We start from the raw sequence: 21,294 nt of genomic DNA on the forward strand, positions 1-21,294 counted from the left end.
ATACATCGGGGCGCCACATATTGTTTCATTACTCGTGACACTATTGGGTGTCAATATTTAATAAATACATTCATTCGCGCACGCGCAGAGTAAACACAAGATAACATAAATCATTATAAATCAATATATTATAAATCATAATATTCGAACAGCAATAACTTGTCTTGATACATTTTAATCTAGGTCCAAAAGTAAAAACGTCCTACGTGTCCACAAGCTCCAAATGTAGCTACAGCAAACCTGAACATGTGTTAAAATAAACGTCAAACACTTGCGTGTTGGTGAGAAATCAAGTTTAATACAATACATAGATAACAATAAATCTGCGCGCAACATGTGTATGTCTGGTTTTCAACAAGGGTGTAATCTGATCGGGACCAACTCTAAGATTCATAGACTGCCAGTGCTCACAATTGAGCTCACAAACAAGACAAACTGTGCATGTGTAAACAAAAGAGAAAATCATAAACGATAGTTCTCCCGTGTTCATCTAATGGTACCATGAGAACTGCGGAATAGACCGACAAGACGGTTAATGATCCACACATACAAATAAACAGCCAAGTCTACGTTCTCAACACATGGGATACTGCGCGACTAAAGTTCATAAACAAGTTTAAGACTCTAAGTTTGTATGAACACATGAACATCCCAAAACATTAAAAGCAAAAAGGGATTAGGTACGAGATTACTCACTTGATAAACGATGCGGTGTAAGATAAAGCAAGAACCAACTTTAAACAAGCACAAGTTAACCTATAAATAAGATTTATTGTTTTAATGATTGGTTTTAAGTCTTGATTTTAAGTTAGCATAATTAATAAGTAAATTATATATAATATATATTACCGGAAAAGCAGGGCAGAATAGAAAGGAAGACGGAGGCAGAGAGGGAGGCGGCAGAGAGAGCAAGGAGGAGGTTAAATTAAGTGTTTGTGTGTGATGTGTTAGGAAAAATAATATTATTATTTATAGAGAAACCCTAGGGAACACAATCCCTAGAAAAGGGGAAAAGATCTCCAAAAAGTAAAAGATTCCAAAAGTAAAAGATATCAAAAGATATGGCAGCTGCAGGGGGCAAAGGAAAAGCTGACAGGGAACAGTAAACAGGCATGGGAGGGTCAGATAAAGGTACTGGTCAAGCATGGAAAAAGCAGATCTCAAAAGATAATGTCAGTCACTTTTTCTGCCAACCAATGGGGTTGGTGCGCATGCTGCGCCGAAAGTAACTTTTCAGACATAAAGCAGATTAGGTCAACAGCACAAAAGATAAGACAACACAAAAGCAAACGGCTAGATTTAAACAGAAGAAAACTCAAAGGGTTTAGCGCGAGAAAGCTCGAGCGCGAAGGCAGACACAGAAGGTCAAGAGAGCGCGAGCGCGAAGGCAGACAGAACCAACCTTAACGCGTCGCGGAAAGAAATACATTTCTAAGCGCGCCGCGGGAAGAATCACATTTCTTAGCGCGCCGCGGGAGGAACTAAAATTCCTGGCGCGCCGCGGGAAGAACTATAATTCTTCGCGCGTCGAGGGATGAACTACGATTCTTAGCGCGCTGCGAGAAGAACTACAAATCCTTAGCGCGTCGCGGGAAGAACTACCGTTCTTAGCGCGCTGCGAGAAGAATTACAATTCTTAGCGCGCTGCGAGAAGAGTTCGTCTCGCGTATCGCTGAAACAGGTGGTCTTCACGCAGGATTCCTTGTAAGGGGTCTGGCGCGTGAAGCTGCGCAGACAACCTTAGGCGGGAAGGAACAAAGGACAAGCAAGGAGTTAGAAGAAAGAGGGAAACAAGGCTTAAGGGCGGGACGGCGACAAGAGGGAAAAGAAGGCGGAAAGAGAGAAGGAGAGGGACGGGACGGCGGAAAGAAAGAGAGAGAAAGAGGCGGGAAGGAAAAGTATATTATTATTATTAAAAGTAAAATATAAGTATAAATAAATCATAAAAGAAAGAGATCGGGTCAGAGAAACGGGTACCTGGGTCGGGTCGGATCGGGGCAGATGTCACACTCTACCTCTACTTGTCTACAACACGCTTCATATCATTTACATAATAAGCAAGTCACATAATAGCATTCATACACACTAATAACAACTTGGCAATCACTATCCTTGGCGATACGTGCAATATCCGAAGATCATTCACGTACCGACAAACATTGTATAATAGCTACCTCGTATAACATCTATAGCATACACTTACCACTTAAGGTAAGTGTATTCACACTTCACATCGGGTATGCACACAGCCCCGAAAACATAACAAGGAAATGGGGCTAGAAACTCACCTGAACCCGGTTAACAGTTACTCCTTCCTTAGCTGAGCGTGACTAACTGTATAACAATTACACATATCAATTAACTATTACTATCCATAACACGTTTCTAATCTATTTACAACCCTCAATGAACGGGGGTTCGGGGGCAGCGCCCCTGACAGCGGGGTTCTAGGGGAGGTAGCCCCTAGCAGGGTCCAAGGGGCAGAGCCCCTGGCTGTGGTCGAGCTGCCAGGTCAGCTTGGAAAAATTTTATTTCCATTAATGTCTTATCACATTTTCCACTAGGATTTGAAATTATTATTTTATTCACCATCTCATTCTCTATAACGAATTAAGTGTAATTCGTTATCAGATCACACTCTAATTCGCTATCCAGATCACATTCTGATTCGTTATCCATTCTTAGCTGATTCGTTAATCTAGTTCGTCATCTTCCATAACGAATTAGGCCTTAACGAATCAGTCCATAACGAAACAGTCCCTCTAACGAATCGCCCATCTAATTCGTTATCTTCTCTAACGAACTGGTTATAACGAATCAAGGTTAATTCGCTACCTTTTCCCCTAAGGAAACAGACACGAACTAGAGCTAATTCGTTACGCTCCCTCAGGTGAACTAGTTAGCGAATCACCTCTGGTTCGTTAGTCTTCCGTTAGCGAACTAGGGTTAGGTCAGGGAATGTCAGAACATTCCCTGACAACCTCGTATTAATTTTTCCGGCGCCGCCGCCGGAAGGTCGCCGGAAAACCGCGGATTCGCCGGAAAAACGAGTTTTAACTCGTTTTTCACCGTTTTTCGTCCCGTTCGATCCAAATTGAGCTAGGGTGACCCCTAAGCTCATCTTAGGTTCGGTTTATACCCGATTCCACCCGGATCTCGTGACTTAAACGGTTTAACGATGTCGGCTCGTAGTTTCGTGACCATATCTAACGGGTTTGAGTATAAACAACATCACACTATCATTACCTTGGGTCGGAAATCGGTTCTCCTTCTTCTTCTTCTTGGTTTCGGCTTAGAGAGAGAAAGTAGGATGAGAGAGAGCTAAGTGTATGTTTTGGTGGTGTATGGAGTATGAGGAAATGAATGATAATTGGTGATTAAGGCTTTTATAATTATGGATCATGGGCTTAAGCCCATGGTCTCATCCTTCTTTCCTTCATGACCCAAGTCCATAACCCATATCCATTAACCAACACTAGCCCGACCCATACCAACTCCTACTCTATTTAATTATTTTCCGATAACCCGAGTAAACTTTCCCTCTATTATTAAATAATATAATTAATATTATTTTGGAAATTTCGGGATGTTACAACCGAATCGCTTACCCAAATGAAGAACTCAATGTATTAGGGTTGGTATGCAGATTCGAGCTGAGTTACCTGATTGAAAGCCAATCAACGTTCCTAACGGCTAACCGTCACACCCTAAGCTCCGAGCACCACCAAATTATATTTGAAGGATTAGCACTAATGATTGGAATCTTATAATCCTTGATTGGTTATGATTGTATGAACTCCTTTTTCTTTTAAGACGAAAATATTGTTGATAATTTTAAGGTAGCAAAATTCTAATAACATCTAAGCTCATATTATAAAAAGACCATAATGCTATGTATTATGGAAATTGAGAGCTGTCAAATGTAAGATGTAAGTTCATCACGTAAGCGGTGCGGATTTCACATTTTATTTCAACTTTGGTTTGGTGTGTTATGATAAGGTGAAATATGATTGTGAGGTGTGGTAGAGATAAATAAATGTTTTAATAATAATTAATAATTTAACGAAATAAAGGAAATTTAAAGTCATTGCTTATACTCATTAGACGTTCAGCTCTGTTGCTCTCACTCACTCCTTCGTGCGTGTGGTGGCGTTCGCACCACTAACTATCCCTATGACCGGGCAACGCACCCTCTCGCATAAGCCTCACACATGATCTATTAAAGTTCATAAACATTAAGCCATTAATAATAAAGGCATTTAAGGGAAATGTAACAGGTAACACGGATTTTAATTAGACACCACACAAAAACTTAAAATATCATTTTTAAGACCTTTTTCCCCTTTTCTAGAAAATAAGTGTAAGTTTGTTTTTTAATTCGTTTTTAATCGTTTTTATCTTTTCCCCCTTCTGTAAATTGGATGTGGCTCAATGGTAGAGCACTCATTTTACAAGTGAGAGGTAGAGGGTTCAAACCTCACTTTCACCAATTTATATGGGAGATATGAGGGATGTCAGGGTTCGAGTCCTGATCTCACCCGGTTTTACCGGCTCCTCGCTATCGTGTCATTTGGTGAGCGTGGGGGTCGGGTTTTATCCGGTGAATCCCTCAATAGGTGGACCGCTAGGGGCTCCGTCCGTCCGGACTAGTGGCCGGCTCGGGCTACCTTTAGCCAATGGGGGCCGCATACAAATTACCTGACATTACTTAGTTGGTCGTTCAAAAAAAAATCTCTTTAACCTAATTAATTTCTATCTCTATATTATATTGGTTACGCTCCGACCATAATCTTATCTAATCTAATCAAATAATCAATACAAATGGAAACAGTATTGAATCCTTGATTGTTTCCTAATTTTTCTTTCTAAATTTTAAATATCCATATACTAATTTCTTTAAAAAAACGCAAACCCTTAATATATTATAATAATATTATATGTCTGTTATGTTATAGCTCTTGAAGTTGTTTGATTCATCAAACATTTAACTATTTAAAACCAACAAAAATGATGAAATTTCACAACATTTAGATTTTAGGTAGCTTTTGCAAAAATATTAGTAAATATTTAATGAATTGACGTAATTTCCTTCACGGATGACCCACTTCGAAGTTCAAAATCTTATCTACAAACAAGGCAGTCAACGAAGACTTTTTAAATACATACCACCATTAAAAGATAAAATATATATATATTTTTTTTATTTTTAAAAACAAATCCCAAAAACTCTCAACAAAACAAGTTATAAATTCACAAACACACTCCATCCAAAATATATTCATTCATAATTCTCAAATTCCATCATGGCCAACACCGAAGCATCATTCGTTGGATCAATCGATCAAGGCACCACCAGCACCCGATTCATCATCTATGACAAAACCGCCAAATCAGTCGGATCCCATTAAGTCGAATTCACCCAGTTCTGCCCTAAAGCAGGGTAATTTGAATTTCACCCACTTCGTTAAATGTTAATTGATTGATATTATATGTTGAATGATTGTTTGCAGGTGGGTGGAGCATGATCCGATGGAGATCATTGAGAGTGTGAAGGTGTGCATATCGAAGGCGGTTGATAAGGCGACAGCTGACGGGCATAATATTGATAAGGGTTTGAAGGCGATCGGGATAACCAATCAGAGAGAAACCACGGTGGTTTGGAGTAAATCCACGGGCATTGCTCTGCATAACGCCGTTGTGTGGATGGACGTCAGAACCACATCTATTTGCAGGTAGATTTTGTTGTGCGTAATTCATTCGTGTTTCTTGATTTAAATTACGTGTTGTTTTGATTACCAAAGTTTTACGAATTTGGTTAAATTGTTCACGGATTTTACTTTTGGAAATGGATTTTATTTTTCTTTTTTAACCATGGCAAAAGGTGACTCCATACCTCCCGCCCTTCCAGACAGCGTTGGGTAACCCAAGCTGAAAAACCCAGTAGTAAAACCCGGTTGAGATCTGATTCGAACTTATCACCTTCTAGTCTCCAGCTTAAATAAAACTCATTGGTATTAAAAACTCATCTTTTTTAGATTGAGCAATAATACAAAAAATTTGCTGTCGTCGGTTCAACCTTTCACGCTATAATACAAAAATTTTGATGTCGTCGATACAACATTTCACGCCATGGGTTCAAAAGGTGTTAACTTTTTTTTGTTTTGTCTAAGGACAAGATCTTGTGATAATAATAAAGAACTTTGTTTTCGTCGAAAAATTGGGCCCGGTTATAATAATTGATCAATTTCTTGACTTTAAAATCAATGTGTATTTATGTGACCGGCCCAACCCTTTAACTTTTTTATTTCTCTTTTATTCTTTAGATTTTGGAATGTTTGCTTACATGTAAATATATTATATTGATGAACCATAGTTTATCATTTCGCAACTCTTTTTTTATGAACTAATAATTTTGTGAAGGTAACTAGTTAAAAACACTACTGTTCTAGGATTCGAACTTAGGTTTGGTGGGCAATTCTATGCCGTTTTTAAGCCTTTTGGAGTCTCCTGGCAACCCGTTGTCGTTCAAAAAACAAATCTATCCAATGTGATCAAACCCATGACCTTGGTATAGTTTAAAAATAATTGCTTCAGAAATGATATGCATGAAATAAATATTTTACTTACTGTTTTGTTTGTTTTAGTTTAAACATTTGGGCTTAAATTTTTGGCAGGAGAGAAGTGGCCAAATATAAAATTATTAATTTGAGCTTAAGTATTTTTGTTATCTAATAATCAATTGATTATTGTAATATTTGGTTTTACATTATTTATTAATAATATTAAATTACTTCAAATCCAAAACAAAAAATGAAAACCCAGGAATTGGGTTTGGTTAGTTTGTTTGGGTTCAGCTATTTCGGTTTGTTTTTTCGTTTTCATGCACACCCCGGTTAAGTATTAACTTCTAACTTGCTAAACATGACCAGCTTAGCAGATATATTTTAACCCCTAAACACTACTTGTCCAACATAAGAAAAGAATTATTGATATGCATTTATCACAAAAAATAATCACTAATCTATCTATAATTTTTTAATTTTTCAGGAAACTAGAGAAAGAATTATCAGGAGGTAAAACCCACTTCTTAGAATCATGTGGGTTGCCAATAAGCACATATTTTAGTGCACTCAAGCTCCTTTGGCTTCTTGAAAATGTTGATGCTGTAAAACAAGCTGTAAACAAAGGGGATGCTCTTTTTGGCACCATAGACTCATGGCTAATCTGGAACTTAACCGGGGGTGTTAATGGCGGCGTACATGTTACTGACGTCTCAAACGCCTCACGGACCATGCTCATGAACCTCAAAACACTCAACTGGGACGACTCAACACTACAGGCCTTAAAAATCCCAAAAAACATCCTCCCTAGAATCGTCAGCAATTCCGAGGTTATCGGTCACATTGCCAAAGGCTGGTTGATTCCCGGTGTCCCGATTTCTGGTTGTTTAGGCGATCAACACGCAGCCATGTTGGGCCAGTCGTGTAGAACGGGCGAAGCGAAAAGCACGTTCGGAACGGGTGCGTTTATTCTGTTAAACACGGGTGAACAAGTGATCAACTCAAAACACGGGTTGCTGACCACTTTGGCTTACAAGCTTGGGAAAGACGCGCCGACAAACTATGCGCTCGAGGGGTCGATTGCGATCGCGGGTGCAGCGGTTCAGTGGCTCAGGGACAGTTTGGGGATTATTAAGTCAGCAAGTGAAATTGAGGATTTGGCGGGAAAAGTTGAGTCGACGGGTGGGGTGTATTTTGTGCCGGCGTTTAACGGGTTGTTTGCACCGTATTGGCGGGATGATGCCCGTGGTGTGTTGGTAGGGATGACGCGGTTTACGAATAAGTCGCATATTGCGCGTGCGGTTCTTGAGAGTATGTGTTTTCAGGTGAAAGACGTGCTGGCTTCGATGCATAAGGATGCGGGTGAAAAGGGTGAGAAGAAGAACGATAAGGGGGAGTTTTTGCTTAGGGTTGATGGTGGGGCTACTGTTAATAATTTGCTAATGCAGATTCAGGTATGGTTTTGTTTGGGAAATATTTGGTCCTTTTAATTAATATCTGTAAACTAATGAAGTGATTTGCAGGCTGACTTGTTGGGTAACCCGGTGGTGAGACCAGCGGACATAGAAACGACAGCGCTGGGTGCAGCGTATGCAGCGGGTTTAGCGGTTGGAGTGTGGAATGAGGCGACAATATTTGAGAACGCTGAGAGAATGAAGAAAGACACTACCTTTCAGCCGGCTTTAAGTCAGGAGGTGAGGGACAAGAAGTGGGCCTCATGGACCAAAGCAGTTGAAACAACATTTGATTTGGCTGATCTCTCCCTCTAAATAAATCTCATCACTCAGTATTTTTGTTTCTTTGTTTTAATTTATGTAATAATAAGCTACCGTTGGTTGGTTCGATCCATGTTTGTTTGTTTTGCATGCATGTTTAGAATTCGAACTAATGAATAATTAGTTACTATAGGGTTATTTTTATCCATCTTGTTTTCAGCCCGTCTCGATCCACCACTCGTTAATGTTAAATATTAAATATCGTTAAATGAGCTGAAATTTAAGCTTAAGCTCAAGCTCAACTCATAAAAAGCTTGAGCAAGTTGGTTGGTTTGTATTCACAAAACAAAAGTAATGATTTTACATAAACAAAACACACTTTACATAAATATTTGGCTGGGCCGTTAGCAGTTCTGGGCCTGCTACTGGCATCATATTATTCGACGAGACAGACACATTATCCAGAGGTGGAGGCTGCTCGCAGAGCCATTGCGGAAAGAGGATCAAGCGATGCGTTGTGGCAGACGACACGAAGGACATCGACGGTGGAGGCCTCACTGACCGGAAAGACAATCGTAGCGTAAGGGGAAGAATATGTGGATCCAGCTCGACTCTCCTCCCATTCCCTCTTTCCAGTACGCCCTATTTTACAAACCTACTTGTTTTTACCTTCCACACGCGCATTAGTGGCATGCACTTCGGTTATTAGCCTCAACCGAATTACCCATTCGCTTTATTAACTTCTTTTTTCTGTTTCGGTTAATAACCAAAATTAAACTTGGGCTAAAAATTTTACTTACAGATACATGTGAAATCTATGCATATATACATTAAATGGAGGCATGCATGTATGGTGGTATAAAAGCTAGAAATAACTGATAACCGCTTTTCGGTTAACGGGTCGGTTTTATTGCTCACTATATAACGAAGATTCGTAGCAACGAGATGTATGGATCGCCAGTGTGAATTGGTGGCTGGCTGTGTAGAATTAGGTTTTTCGCCCAGTTGAACCTGAATGCTGATGCTTACAATGTTTGCTGATTTTGAGGTCTGTGTTTCAGGAATGGCTGGGGCTATATATATTAAAGGTGTGGCTGTGACCAAGTATAAAAGGTAATGAATTCGTTTTGTTTGTAGAAATAATTAGGGCTTGATTGCTTAAACATAGTTTTGTGAGTTTATTCGTACTGTAACATTGAAGTGCACTGGTTTGGGGAAAATATTGAAATAGTTAGTTATGTAGTGTTAGGTCACTCATGCGTTTTTTGTCCAAATTGGGTCACTAAACCTACAAATCGAGCCATCATCGGAATTTTTGTGTGTCAAGAATGAAATGGAGGAGAAGATGTGTGGATGGGTGGGTGGGTGGGGGGGGGGGATTTTCAATATACGTAATTATATTAAAAAAAATAAAGGAAGCATGTTAATTATATTGAAAAATAAAAAAATACCTAAAATCCACATCACTCGTCCACATCAGCATCAGAAAAAAGAAAAAAGTGTTCCTAATTGAAACAAAAAAGAAAAATGCTAAAAAAACATGTTAACCTGTAATTTAGATAAGACATGAAAGCTGAGTGATTTAATTGGAACACTTTTAAAACTTGTTTACCATTCTACACAGTTACCCCTTAATTATATTACATTTCTGGAAACTGTTAGGTCTAACTATGTTTGTGCACACATGGTTTCTCATATTGTGTAAAATGTAAATGAGCCGAGCTTGAGCTTACCTAAGCTTTAAAGAGCTTGAGGTCAAATCGTGTAGAAACATTTAGAGATTGCTTGTTACAACATAAGTTTATAATTTAAACCGAACTGAAGCATTTAGATTGGCTGATGTTATGTTCCAAATATGATGTTTGGTTTTCTTAATTGTAAAGTTGATACCTAGACTGGTTTATTGCATACAGGTCCGCAGTTACTGATACAGATGAGTGGCCTTCCAAATATTCCAAAGTATTCATAGAAGTAAGACATGAGTACCTTATTTTAAACAACTAATTTCATTTGTTTGAAATATTATAATGTTAGTTTTACTCTTGGAAGATGTTAATATTTGCTATCTATCTACTCTCTTATTTCGTTTATACTAATACCAACTAGATGACGGTTTGGAGCTATCGTTTACTGACAAAAGGCGATTTGCAAAAGTCCGCTTACTTAAAAATGTAAGATGATGCTAGTCACACATGTTTCACTTGGTTTTTATTTTACTTTAGGCCATAAACAATTATTGGATTTTAATTCTTTTGATTATATTTAATGACAGCCGGCTATTGTGGCCCCGATATCAGAACTTGGTCCAGATGCCTTATTGGAGCCAATGACCGAAGATGAACTCTTTAAAGCATTGAGTAAGAAGAAGATTGCCATAAAGGCTCTCTTACTCGATCAGGTTGGGACTATGTGCAAGTCATAATGATCATGTAGTTATTAAAACATACTATAAAAATTAATTATGCTTTCATCTTGGCAGAGCTTTATCTCGGGTGTTGGCAACTGGATTGCAGATGAAGTGCTATATCAGGTTTCATTTGCTTCCCTAAACTTATCTTTTGAACACAATATACCTTTTTTTCTTTCGTTTTCAATTTATCATTCTAGTTTAAGAGGTGGCAATTTTAATCAGTTAATTTATGTATTGGTTAAACTGGGTTATGTTTTATATTTTAATGGGTCAAACATGGGATATAAAATAGATAAGCTTCTTAGGTATTAATGTATCTTCTGGTGTTTTATTGTTATCCTTGTTTTACAGTTCCATGTAATATTCATTTTATTTTCTGTCACACATCTCATTGTGTTCTTTACATGTTCTGTATCTGATTATGCTTCTTAGTACTTATGTAATAATTAAATTATTTTCAGGCAAAAATCCATCCACTACAGAGTGCTGCCAGCATTCCCGAAGAAGTTGCAAAACCGAAAGGAGGGAAGAAAACGACCCAAAGCAAAGCTAAGAAGCCTCCTGCAAAACGCAAGACCGACACAAGTGATGAGGATGATGATGATGATGACGATGACGATGACGATGACGAGGAGGAAATACCTGCAACGAAAAAAAAGTCAAAGAGTAGTTCGGGAAATAAAAGGTCAAATGCTAGAAAGAAGTCAAAGGAAAGTGATAGCGATGATGGTGATGAGGATGAGGTGAAGGCAGAAGTGGAGGTTGCTAAGAAAGCGCAGACTGGTAGGCCGACTAGGAAGAGGGCAAAATAGTCTTTTAACTGCTTCTGTTTTTAGGTTGGGGAAACACATGTGAAAGGGCAAGGAAGCAAGCGTTGACTTCTATTTTTTGTAACCATTATGTATGCTGGCGGCTAAGGAACTTGTAACCTTGTTTTTGTACCACGGGGAACCAGTTTTAAGTGGTGTTTATGTCTAGCCGTCTAGGTTGTTTTCATGAAGATTTAAGGTTTCACTGCTTGGTGTAGTATTAAAAATCTACAAAGCCAGATTGGCCATTTTGACGGTGTTAGGGTTAGATTTTGAGTTTTTGACACTTTGAATCAGGTTATTTAAATACATTTTTTCAAAAATCATTAGATTGTATTTAAATAGTTGAATGTAATTTACAGCACATACACGATTACGACTACACGTTTTGGAAAATGAAAAACAGAATTAAAACCCCTATAGTTTACCCGCTGCTTTAATCCTTAATACAAAAGTAGTGAATTGTTTGTCATCATCTGCTTTGCAATAAGATATCATATATATATATATATATAATAAATGCAGAAAATATACATACAGTGACTATTAATATGCATTCCCTTACAAAACAATCACCAAGTATCATGTGAAATATATACCCTCATCTACATGTCATAATCAAAGGAAGTACTTGAGAGCATCAACAACTTTCTCCGGCCTGTGACAAATTCAATCTATTATCAGAGCAATGCCGGTGCGTGTGCACACGCGTTACAAGAATAATTTTTTGATGGAAATAGAGGTGGCAGTCCATGTGTACGGTTGAGCACAAATTTGAAAAATTGAATTTTATTTTTATTTTTATTTTGTATTGCCACGTCATCAACGTTTCTTCAAAAATACACACAGACTGCCACCTTGACTACTAAGCAAATAAACTGGTTTAACAAGTACTAAGGGTTGACATTCTAAATAAAGTGATTATAAAAATTATATTACTAACATAACAATAACGTAGTAACTTTTAAATAAAACAATTTAGGACGCTGCAAGCATTTTCTAAAAGACATTAGGTGTTGTTAGTTGTTTGACCCGTTTAACTTGTTATAACAGTATATATACACCGACTTCACCCATTTCAGTATAAACAGGTTAACAGAACAGCGCTTAAATAATTTACCAGTCTTCTTGAGGCATATGACCAGCCCCTTCAATTAGCTTCAGAGTTACTGCAGACGGGTTTCCTTTTTGAAATTCCTCTGCAATTGATTGAGGAAGATATTTGTCCGATATACCCCAAGCAACTAATATGGGTTTATCCCACCTGTCTCCAAAAAAGCTAATTCTTTACAACTTGAAAATACATGATGTTTCTTTCACAAAAAAACCATAATCTTTGTATATTTTTTGCAGGTAAGTGTCTGAACAAAATAAATTGTACTTCCCCGTCTTGCACAGTTAAGTCACTGAGGTTTTGTTCAAGGATTGATCTGCAAAAGACGGGAAAGTACGATGGGTTTATCTGGCAAAAACACTAGTTTGGGGACCAGAATCATGCAAGCTTTTATTTAGGGACTTATCTGCAAAATTGGGGAAGTACAATGGGTTTCTGTGGCAAAACTTTAACAAAATAATATTAATACTTGGATATTTGAAATATAGTTTTACCTCCCGGATGCAAAGCCTTCGGCTATCTGGCTTGCAGTCCCTTTGAAGTTGGCTCTTTTGGCAGCTTCAAGCAAAGCTAAAACATAAAAAAAAAAAAAAAAAAAAAAAAAAAAAAAAAAGGTTTTTATTTAATACTGTAATAATATCTTTAAGGGTTCAAATTTGCTCAAGCTAAAACGTAGAAAGAAAACAGGTCAAATGGTTTGATAATCATCCAAATGAGTTCAAATGCATAAAAGTTAACATCTCTTATTTAACCAACCAATAATAATAACATTTGCGAAGAAACAAAAGTGTTTGTGGGTCAACCCATATTCATCAAAAACCTATTTTGACGAGTTACCCGACATGCCCGGCCTGCCCATTATGATACTCCTACTAGATGAAAAGGGAGAAGGCAAATTACAAACCAAATCCAGGTCCACTGCTTTTCAGATATGGTAGCCGATAAACATCAGCCTTTTCTACCTTCAGGACATAACTGTTACAAGAAACAGTAAACATAAAAAAATAGCAGTTTAAAACTCTAAAATTAAATAACTCATCAGAATAAAAAGTCAAGCCCTATAAAAAAAATAAAAAAAGTGCTGATTTAGTTTTGTGAGGCAGCATTCATAGAGATTGATAATCAATGTGTTTTCCACATTTTCTAACATAACTTTCACTTGCTCAAATATGCTAAAAGTTAATTGAGCACTCTCCCGTCTTTTGTATATTTTAACCATTTTAAATAACTAAAAATAAATCCATAGTAAATAAAATGCACTATTGGATACGTACGCGCTACCTGCTTCAATAAACCGCTCAGCCATTATTGCATTTTGGCAAGTGAATTCACCAAGCAGCGGAATTCTGTAAATAAACAGGAGTCATAATAATATTGTCAGTGTTTTATATCTGATGCACATTTTATTTGCTCATGTGTCAAAAGTAAGATAAACAGTTTGAAAGGTATGATAAGTTGTAATGGGCATGCATAAATTAAAAAGTCTTATTAATATACTTACTGATGTTACATAAGTAAAAATAAAATAACTGTCACAGAAGTTGAACCTGAGTTGTTGAAACAGTCCTGGGATAGGAGATGAAGCCGTCAAAGGAGTGTTCATTATTACAAGTTTGGATATCCTGCTTGGATTTTTTAAGGCCCATGTTAATCCAAAGGAACCTACAAGAAATCCCTACAATAGAATGTAAAGACTTTAGTTAACAGACAGGCAAGGAGTAACTCATATAAAATAAAGAAAATATCACTCTTAAAATATATCAGAAAATAGACAACGAGATAAAAATAGTACGACTACTGTCCGGCAGATCCTCTATATGACATTAGTTGACTGTTTGATGATGGCATGATATGAATGGTTTATAAACATAACAAGACCATTATCCGTTAATTTTATGCCTGATACTACCATGGCTATGTATCCTTTTCTGAGTTGTTAAAAGGAAAGTATTGTTAATTAAAAAGGTGTGGCATAAAAGAAGCTACACTTTGTGGTGTATATAGGTCTAAAGAAAAACTATACCTTATTTGACTAAAACCTAGCAATTTGACACTTAAACATACGAGCAAAGTTTTCTTGATAGGTTCTTAAATAGTATATACAGCAAATAATTTGAAAAATAAATTACTTCTCATTTTTCCTTAAGAAAATAATTAGATTCCAATAACTACACTAAATCCCAATACCTATGTAAAGGTTTGATATAATAAATGCACATAGTTGCATTCTATCTATTTTTAACTACATTTCCTCAAATTTGTCCTAACAAAAAGACCTTTACTTCTTTAAACTGACATCATTCAGTATATGGGGTCTACCCATAGTTCATAGTTACAAAATTGGGGTTTGTTTGATATATTCTGTATATTGGTGTCTACGGGATATACTTCCAATGGATAAATATGCAATTATTTGATGTCCTAAATAGGTGTATAAAGATTTGAAGCCAAAAAGTCAGCATGGGCCCAAAAAATTCAAATTCAAATAAACACATCATGTATAAACCGACGTGTGAAATTAGTTCAAACCTGAACCACTAATGTGAAAGGAGAATTGATCTCCAGCACATCAAACAATTTATCCAGTTGTTCATGGTACTCTCGTTCTGTCAACAATAACTTGGTTAGATCTATGGCACATCATACAATATGAATTATGAATTTATCTTCAAATATTAATTCTCCTCCGAAAATATCACACACCAGTGTAGTCAAAGCCATATCCTGCCTGTGGCTTGTCACTGAAACCGAATCCTATCCAATCAGGCGCGAAACAATGGAAACCAGCATCCGCCAACTAAATGTTCATATGAAAGATATCAATAATTACTAGAGAATAGGCGGATTCATTCAAATTAATCATCAATACAGCAATTATGCTAACATGTTATCTGTAATTATATCTGAACAAAAGTTGAAATAATCAAACATATACATGGAAGAATCAGAAGCAGAACCTGAGACATCACAACCCGATAACTGAAAGACTGTGTTGGAGCACCATGGAGAAAAACAACAGTTCCACGTGGACCAAGCCGAGCATCAGATGAACCTGTAAGATTCAAAATTAAAATACCGGAAATATTATAAGATTTTTTTATTCTACAGTTTATACCTGTTTCTCTTACAAACCATCTAAAGCCTCCAGATTTGATGGTTTTACCATATTCCTTTCCCTTATCTTCTATTCTCTATACAATCATAATCACATATTATTAACATAAGTTATAGCATCTTTGCTGAAATAGATCACTTGTAAGAAATCACATTATGAAGAATGAAATCCAATGTTAACCTAAATGACTTCTTTGGTTATCTACTCATTCTGATCCTTGTGTTAATCTAGTTTCAGTTTTGCATTAGCTAGCCATTCAAGATTATGAAATTGTGATTCAATTATGCACAGATGCACAATTCTAACAAAAATAGACAAAATCTGTCATTTTCCTTCTTAAATTTTCCCTAATCTCAAAGTTCATGGATCATTAAGCAACTCATAAAACCACAGAGTAGTAAGAACTGAGCTCCATTCTCTAAATAATTACAAAGCATAAATGAAGATTTTCCTTAATAAGTTTGACCTAATCTCAAAGTGCCTATAATATCATGAAGCAACTTAAAAACTACAAAATAGTAAAAACTGAGCTCCAATCTCTTAAACAATTGGACCTAATCTGAAAGTGCATATAATATCATTAAGCAACTCAACAAACCAAATATTATTAAGAATTGAGCTCCAATTTCTGAAAATGTGTATATAGATTATTATGCAGCAGCTGGCTGAATAAACCACAAAATAGCAACAATTTATCATCTCCAATTCCTGAATAATCACAAAACATGAATGTGAGTGAAGTAATTAATATGAAAGTTACATAGAGCATCTGGCCAACGTTTCCGTCCTCAGCAGGCACTTCGGGAAGTTGAATAGCGCTCCGGCTCGACGGATTATCCGTTACGAAACCGAAAGGATTAAACGACGGAGTCTCATCATCGTCCTTTTCGGAAGCTTTTGCGAGGACGAGTCTTCGTGCGAGTGGTGATAGTCTCCTTCCGCTGCCGGTGGATGAGGCCGGAAAATTAAGTGGTGGAGAGGAAACAGAGAGAGCCATCAACTTCAACTTCAACTTCAACTCATCACGCGCCCTTTTTAACATTATTTATTTATTATTATTCCTTCCGCCTATATTTTTAATAATAATAATAATACTTACCACCTGTCGACTTCCCCAGGACCCCAAATATAATGGTCGAATAGGGTAAAACTTGAATTCAAAGGGGTCCGACTTCCACAGACCCACTCTCCCAAATTCTGCCCGTATACCGTTTCTCCGTCGAAACCTAGATCTCCGCATTCAAGTATGCTCCTTTAATTTTGAAACATCTTCTTTTCTATCCTATTATTAATTTATTATTATACAACAATTACCTGTTGCAGTTTCACATTCTCACTCGCTTACGAGTATCTCTACCTATTGTAACTTGATCTAATTTCTATGCCTATTTAATTGCTAACGCCTAATCTATGTTTTTTGCTTATCTATTGCCATTTAGGTTATGTTTGTGTAAAACTTCAATTTGTTTTTTTTTTTTTATTTATTAATAAGAGTGGTTTCCAATTTAAGAACTTGAAATAGTTTACCTGATACATTACCATTATAATAATAATAATAAGCTATTGTTTGTTTAGGTTAACTCTCATTCTAGATGGAAGACAACTCTGATAAAGGCGAAGAGCTTCTTGAGGACGATGATGGCGAGCAAGTATTGGATATTGAAAACGAAGGACTGGAAACCGACTCATTGTTCGGGATTGAACCTGACGACGTGGAAAACGACACTGAGCTAGTGCTCGATATCGAAACCGATGATCACCAAAATGAAAGCGAGCAGATTCTCGAGTTTGAAAACAAAGATCAAATGCTTGAGTTTGAACCCAAAGGTCACGTTTCAATAGGCGCCGAAATGCTTGAAATTGCAAATGATGATCAAGACAAGCACAATCTTCCACCAGTTGTGGGAATGGAATTTGATTCCTATGAAGATGCTTATAAATACTATAATTTGTACGCTATCGAACTCGGGTTTGCGATTAGAGTAAAATCTTCATGGACTAAACGGAACAGTAAGGAAAAGCGAGGTGCGGTTCTTTGTTGCAATTGTGAAGGCTTCAAAACTCTAAAAGAAGCAAGTAGTAGAAGAAAAGAAACACGGACCGGTTGTTTGGCAATGATTCGTTTAAAATTAGTTGAAACTAATCGATGGCGGGTTGACGAAGCTAAACTTGATCACAACCACTCGTTTGACCTCGAACGGGCCCAAAATGCCAAATCACACAAGAAAACCGAACCCAGATCAAAACGGAAGTTAGAGCTGAATGCTGATGTGGAGGTGCGAACGATAAAGCTTTACCGAACTCCAGTTGCAGACACGTGTTATGGAAGCTCAAATGAACAGGATCCGGATCACGATCTCATGAAAAACAAACGTTTAAGTCTTAACAAAGAGGATATTCAGGTTATGAATGATTATTTTTGTCGGGTTCAGTTAATAAACCCGAATTTCTTTTATATAATGGATATTACGGATGATGGGTTTGTAAGAAACGTGTTTTGGATCAATTCGCGGGCCCGGGCTTCATACGGGTATTTTGGAGATGTGGTGGCACTCGATACAACATGTTTGAAGAACAAGTATAAACTCCCGTTGGTGGTGTTTGTTGGGGTCAATCACCATGGTCAAACTATTTCACTCGGTTACGGTTTACTCTCTGACGAAAGTCAACAAACTTATAACTGGTTGTTAAGATCATGGTTGACTTGTATGGCAGGCCGCCCGCCACAAACCCTAATCACAGATCAGTGCACATCTTTACAAAGTGTAATTTCTGAAATCTTTCCGCGGGCCCACCATCGGTTATGTTTGCCTCTCGTTATCGAAAGCATTTTCCAAAATTCAAGAAATCTGGATACTGAAGCGTTTAGAATGACTTTCAATAACATAATTTATGATTCGATAAAAGTTGAAGATTTTGAATTAGCATGGGATGATATGATCCAACAGTTCGAGATCCAAGACAATGATCATCTACACAGATTGTTTGAAGACCGGGAACGGTGGGTCCCGGCTTACTTAAAAGACACATTTTTCGCGGGTATGTTTACGTTACAACCTGGCGAGTCCATGGTTCCGTTCTTTCACGAGTACGTTCACCAACAAACTTCTTTAAAAGATTTTTTTGAAACGCACGATTTGGTGTTTCAAAACAAGGTACAAAAAGAAGCGTTTGATGATATCGAGTCAAAAGAGTCAAACCCAAAGTTGAGAACAATGTGCACATATGAATCACAACTTTCCAAACTATACACGAAAGAAATATTTTCACTTTTTCAATATGAAGTCGAGATGATGTCGCGCTGTTTTCAAATATCACAAACAAACACTAGTGGATCAATTGTTACATACATGGTATCGGAGCAAGAAACCGAGGGGAACATTATTAGAAACCTAGAAGTGATGTATGATAAAATAGGAGCCGAGGTTCGATGCATATGTAGCTGTTTTAACTTTAAAGGGTATTTATGTCGACATGCGTTATGTGTTCTTAATCATAATGGTATAGATGAGATCCCGAGTCAATATATTTTGTCTCGTTGGAGGAAAGATTTTAAACGACTGTACGTACCGGATCTCGGGTTGAATAATGTTGATGTTACAAACCCGGTTCAGCGGTTTGAGCATTTGCATAAACGAGCTTTACGAGTTGTCGAGGAAGGTATGGCTTCTTTAGAACATTATACGGTTGCTTGGCAAGCGTTTAAAGAGTCGTTGAACAAGGTTCGTTTGGTTGCGGATAAACATGCTTAGTACGAGTACATATGTAATTGGTATATATTTAGTTACAACTCATAATCGTGTTGTTATAGTCTTTAAGAACCAGGATACTTAGGACCGGTTCTCTCTTTATCAAACCCTTCTATAATATTATATTTAATATCTAATTTTGTATGATGTTAATGTGCTTGTTAAACAAAGTGTGAGAGTTAGTGATGCGGTTATATGGTTACATAAAAAAATTGTTAGGCTATGTGTGGTGGAGGGCTACAAAATGGGAAGGATTTTCGACACTTTTCATTTTAGAGGTGTATTGGGTTCAAGCCAAATATCCCCCCCCCCTTCCCCTCCTCGTGTTATAGCCCCTTGTCACCCAAAAGACCTCCAACTTGTCACCCACTACGCATTCTCTTATGATACATATTATGTTTCTGTCTTAAAACAATAGTTTGAACTTTTAAGACCCAATGGATGGTTACTATATTTTCTAGTTATATCTACTACGTTTAGAATTGGTTGCAATCTTATTCTTATTCCATTTTGCATTGCTTTCATAATAATTCCACGTCATCCTTTTATTATAATTCTTATTTTATTATTTTGTATACATTGTCACAAATTGAAAATTGAAGGATATAAGGGGTTACTTAACCAACGCATCCTTTGAAAAATCTAATTCATACATGATAAGTGTGTCAAAAAAATAGTTAAATAAAGAAAATTGATTGCTCAACGCATCAATCATCATATGCATGATTAATTGCTCAACCGTTATGTCGTTTCTCAATTAACCACTCTAACCGTCTTTTAACTGCTATAACCGCCTATAAATACATCGCCATCCACACCCCAACCTCCAATGTAATTGCAGCATATTGCACATACATACTCATTGCATTCAATCATTCTTACAATGGTGGCCGGTGGCGATCACATCCGGTTCATGAATCTTCGGCACCCTCCATCGCCGCCGTTGTACCGCTGGTGGCGGGGATGGGATAGTGGAGGGCTGGCTATGTCAAGTTATGAACCGAAACTGGTGCGTTGCAAGCAAGTCCCCGTCCCCGGAGGATGACGAGTGGTTCTGTTTATTGTTGTGTGTTGTCATATACAGGTTGATAAAACTCACGGTTTCACGCATTGAGGCGGGATGATAAGTCGTTCCTACATATAGAGCCGATTGATTAATGTCGATGGTTTCACAAATGTTAAGATGAAATTTCAGGATTGATATGTTGTGATTAAAAAAGGGAAAAAGTTAAATATAGAAAATGAAAATTGTTATCCTAAATAAATTAATAGATGAGCATACTATAACATAATGCTTATTCTTAACCAAAGTACTTTAATGAACGTAAAGAACATATTTGTAACCTAACACAAAAATCACTGGTGCTGGTAAATAATTTTCAATATTAATCTTTATAAATTTATTTAAAATAGAGTGACACACACACATATATATATATATATATATATATGTTTAAGTTCATGAGAGAAATGATATTAGTGCGAGAAATAAACATGAGCCACTAGTTTTATTTTAGATTTTTAATATTTAAAAAATAAATAAAAAGATATAAATGCAACAATAAATGCAATATCTCTCTTCAATTAACAGAACTAATTTAACCATAATAAATCTCGCTCTAAATAATATATCTAACTAATTTAACTATAATAATTAAAAAGATAAAAACTCTACTTTAGTTTTATTTTTTATTTACACATTTTTCATTTTATTCAACACAAATACAATTTATTAATATACTACTATTTCTTTATATTAAAAAAATAATTTCCACTCAATTTATTAGCATATATCAACATGTCTTTTAACACTAAATATCAA

The 21,294-nt window shown here is 36.8% G+C and overlaps 3 protein-coding genes and 1 pseudogene across 3 annotated transcripts; 3 read left to right on the forward strand and 1 right to left on the reverse strand.

The window, feature by feature from the left end:
• Positions 1-5,275: 5,275 nt before the first annotated feature.
• LOC143623388 (glycerol kinase-like) lies at positions 5,276-8,360 on the forward strand. The gene is made up of 4 exons (XM_077094316.1): positions 5,276-5,440; positions 5,511-5,732; positions 7,048-8,014; positions 8,084-8,360. Exons 2-4 carry the CDS (start codon positions 5,530-5,532, stop codon positions 8,327-8,329), a joined length of 1,416 nt encoding a protein of 471 aa, XP_076950431.1. The 5' UTR covers positions 5,276-5,440; positions 5,511-5,529; the 3' UTR covers positions 8,330-8,360.
• Positions 8,361-8,407: 47 nt separating this feature from the next.
• On the forward strand, positions 8,408-11,497 carry LOC143623407 (formamidopyrimidine-DNA glycosylase-like; annotated as a pseudogene).
• Positions 11,498-12,000: 503 nt separating this feature from the next.
• On the reverse strand, positions 12,001-16,720 carry LOC143623380 (uncharacterized). The gene is made up of 11 exons (XM_077094305.1): positions 16,484-16,720; positions 15,724-15,799; positions 15,566-15,660; positions 15,312-15,405; positions 15,138-15,214; positions 14,156-14,283; positions 13,883-13,954; positions 13,513-13,583; positions 13,103-13,178; positions 12,615-12,758; positions 12,001-12,152 (listed from the first exon to the last, which is right to left on the reverse strand). The coding sequence occupies exons 1-11, from the start codon at positions 16,718-16,720 to the stop codon at positions 12,113-12,115; spliced, it is 1,110 nt and encodes a 369-aa protein (XP_076950420.1). The 3' UTR covers positions 12,001-12,112.
• A 595-nt stretch (positions 16,721-17,315) lies between these two features.
• On the forward strand, positions 17,316-19,535 carry LOC143623381 (protein FAR1-RELATED SEQUENCE 8-like). The gene has a single exon (XM_077094306.1). The coding sequence runs from the start codon at positions 17,316-17,318 to the stop codon at positions 19,473-19,475; it is 2,160 nt and encodes a 719-aa protein (XP_076950421.1). The 3' UTR covers positions 19,476-19,535.
• Positions 19,536-21,294: the final 1,759 nt, after the last annotated feature.

Source organism: Bidens hawaiensis, unplaced genomic scaffold (assembly GCF_021521415.1).
Source record: "Bidens hawaiensis isolate Kalapana, Puna unplaced genomic scaffold, B.hawaiensis_p1.1 tig00003430_1, whole genome shotgun sequence".
NCBI lineage: Eukaryota > Viridiplantae > Streptophyta > Magnoliopsida > Asterales > Asteraceae > Bidens > Bidens hawaiensis.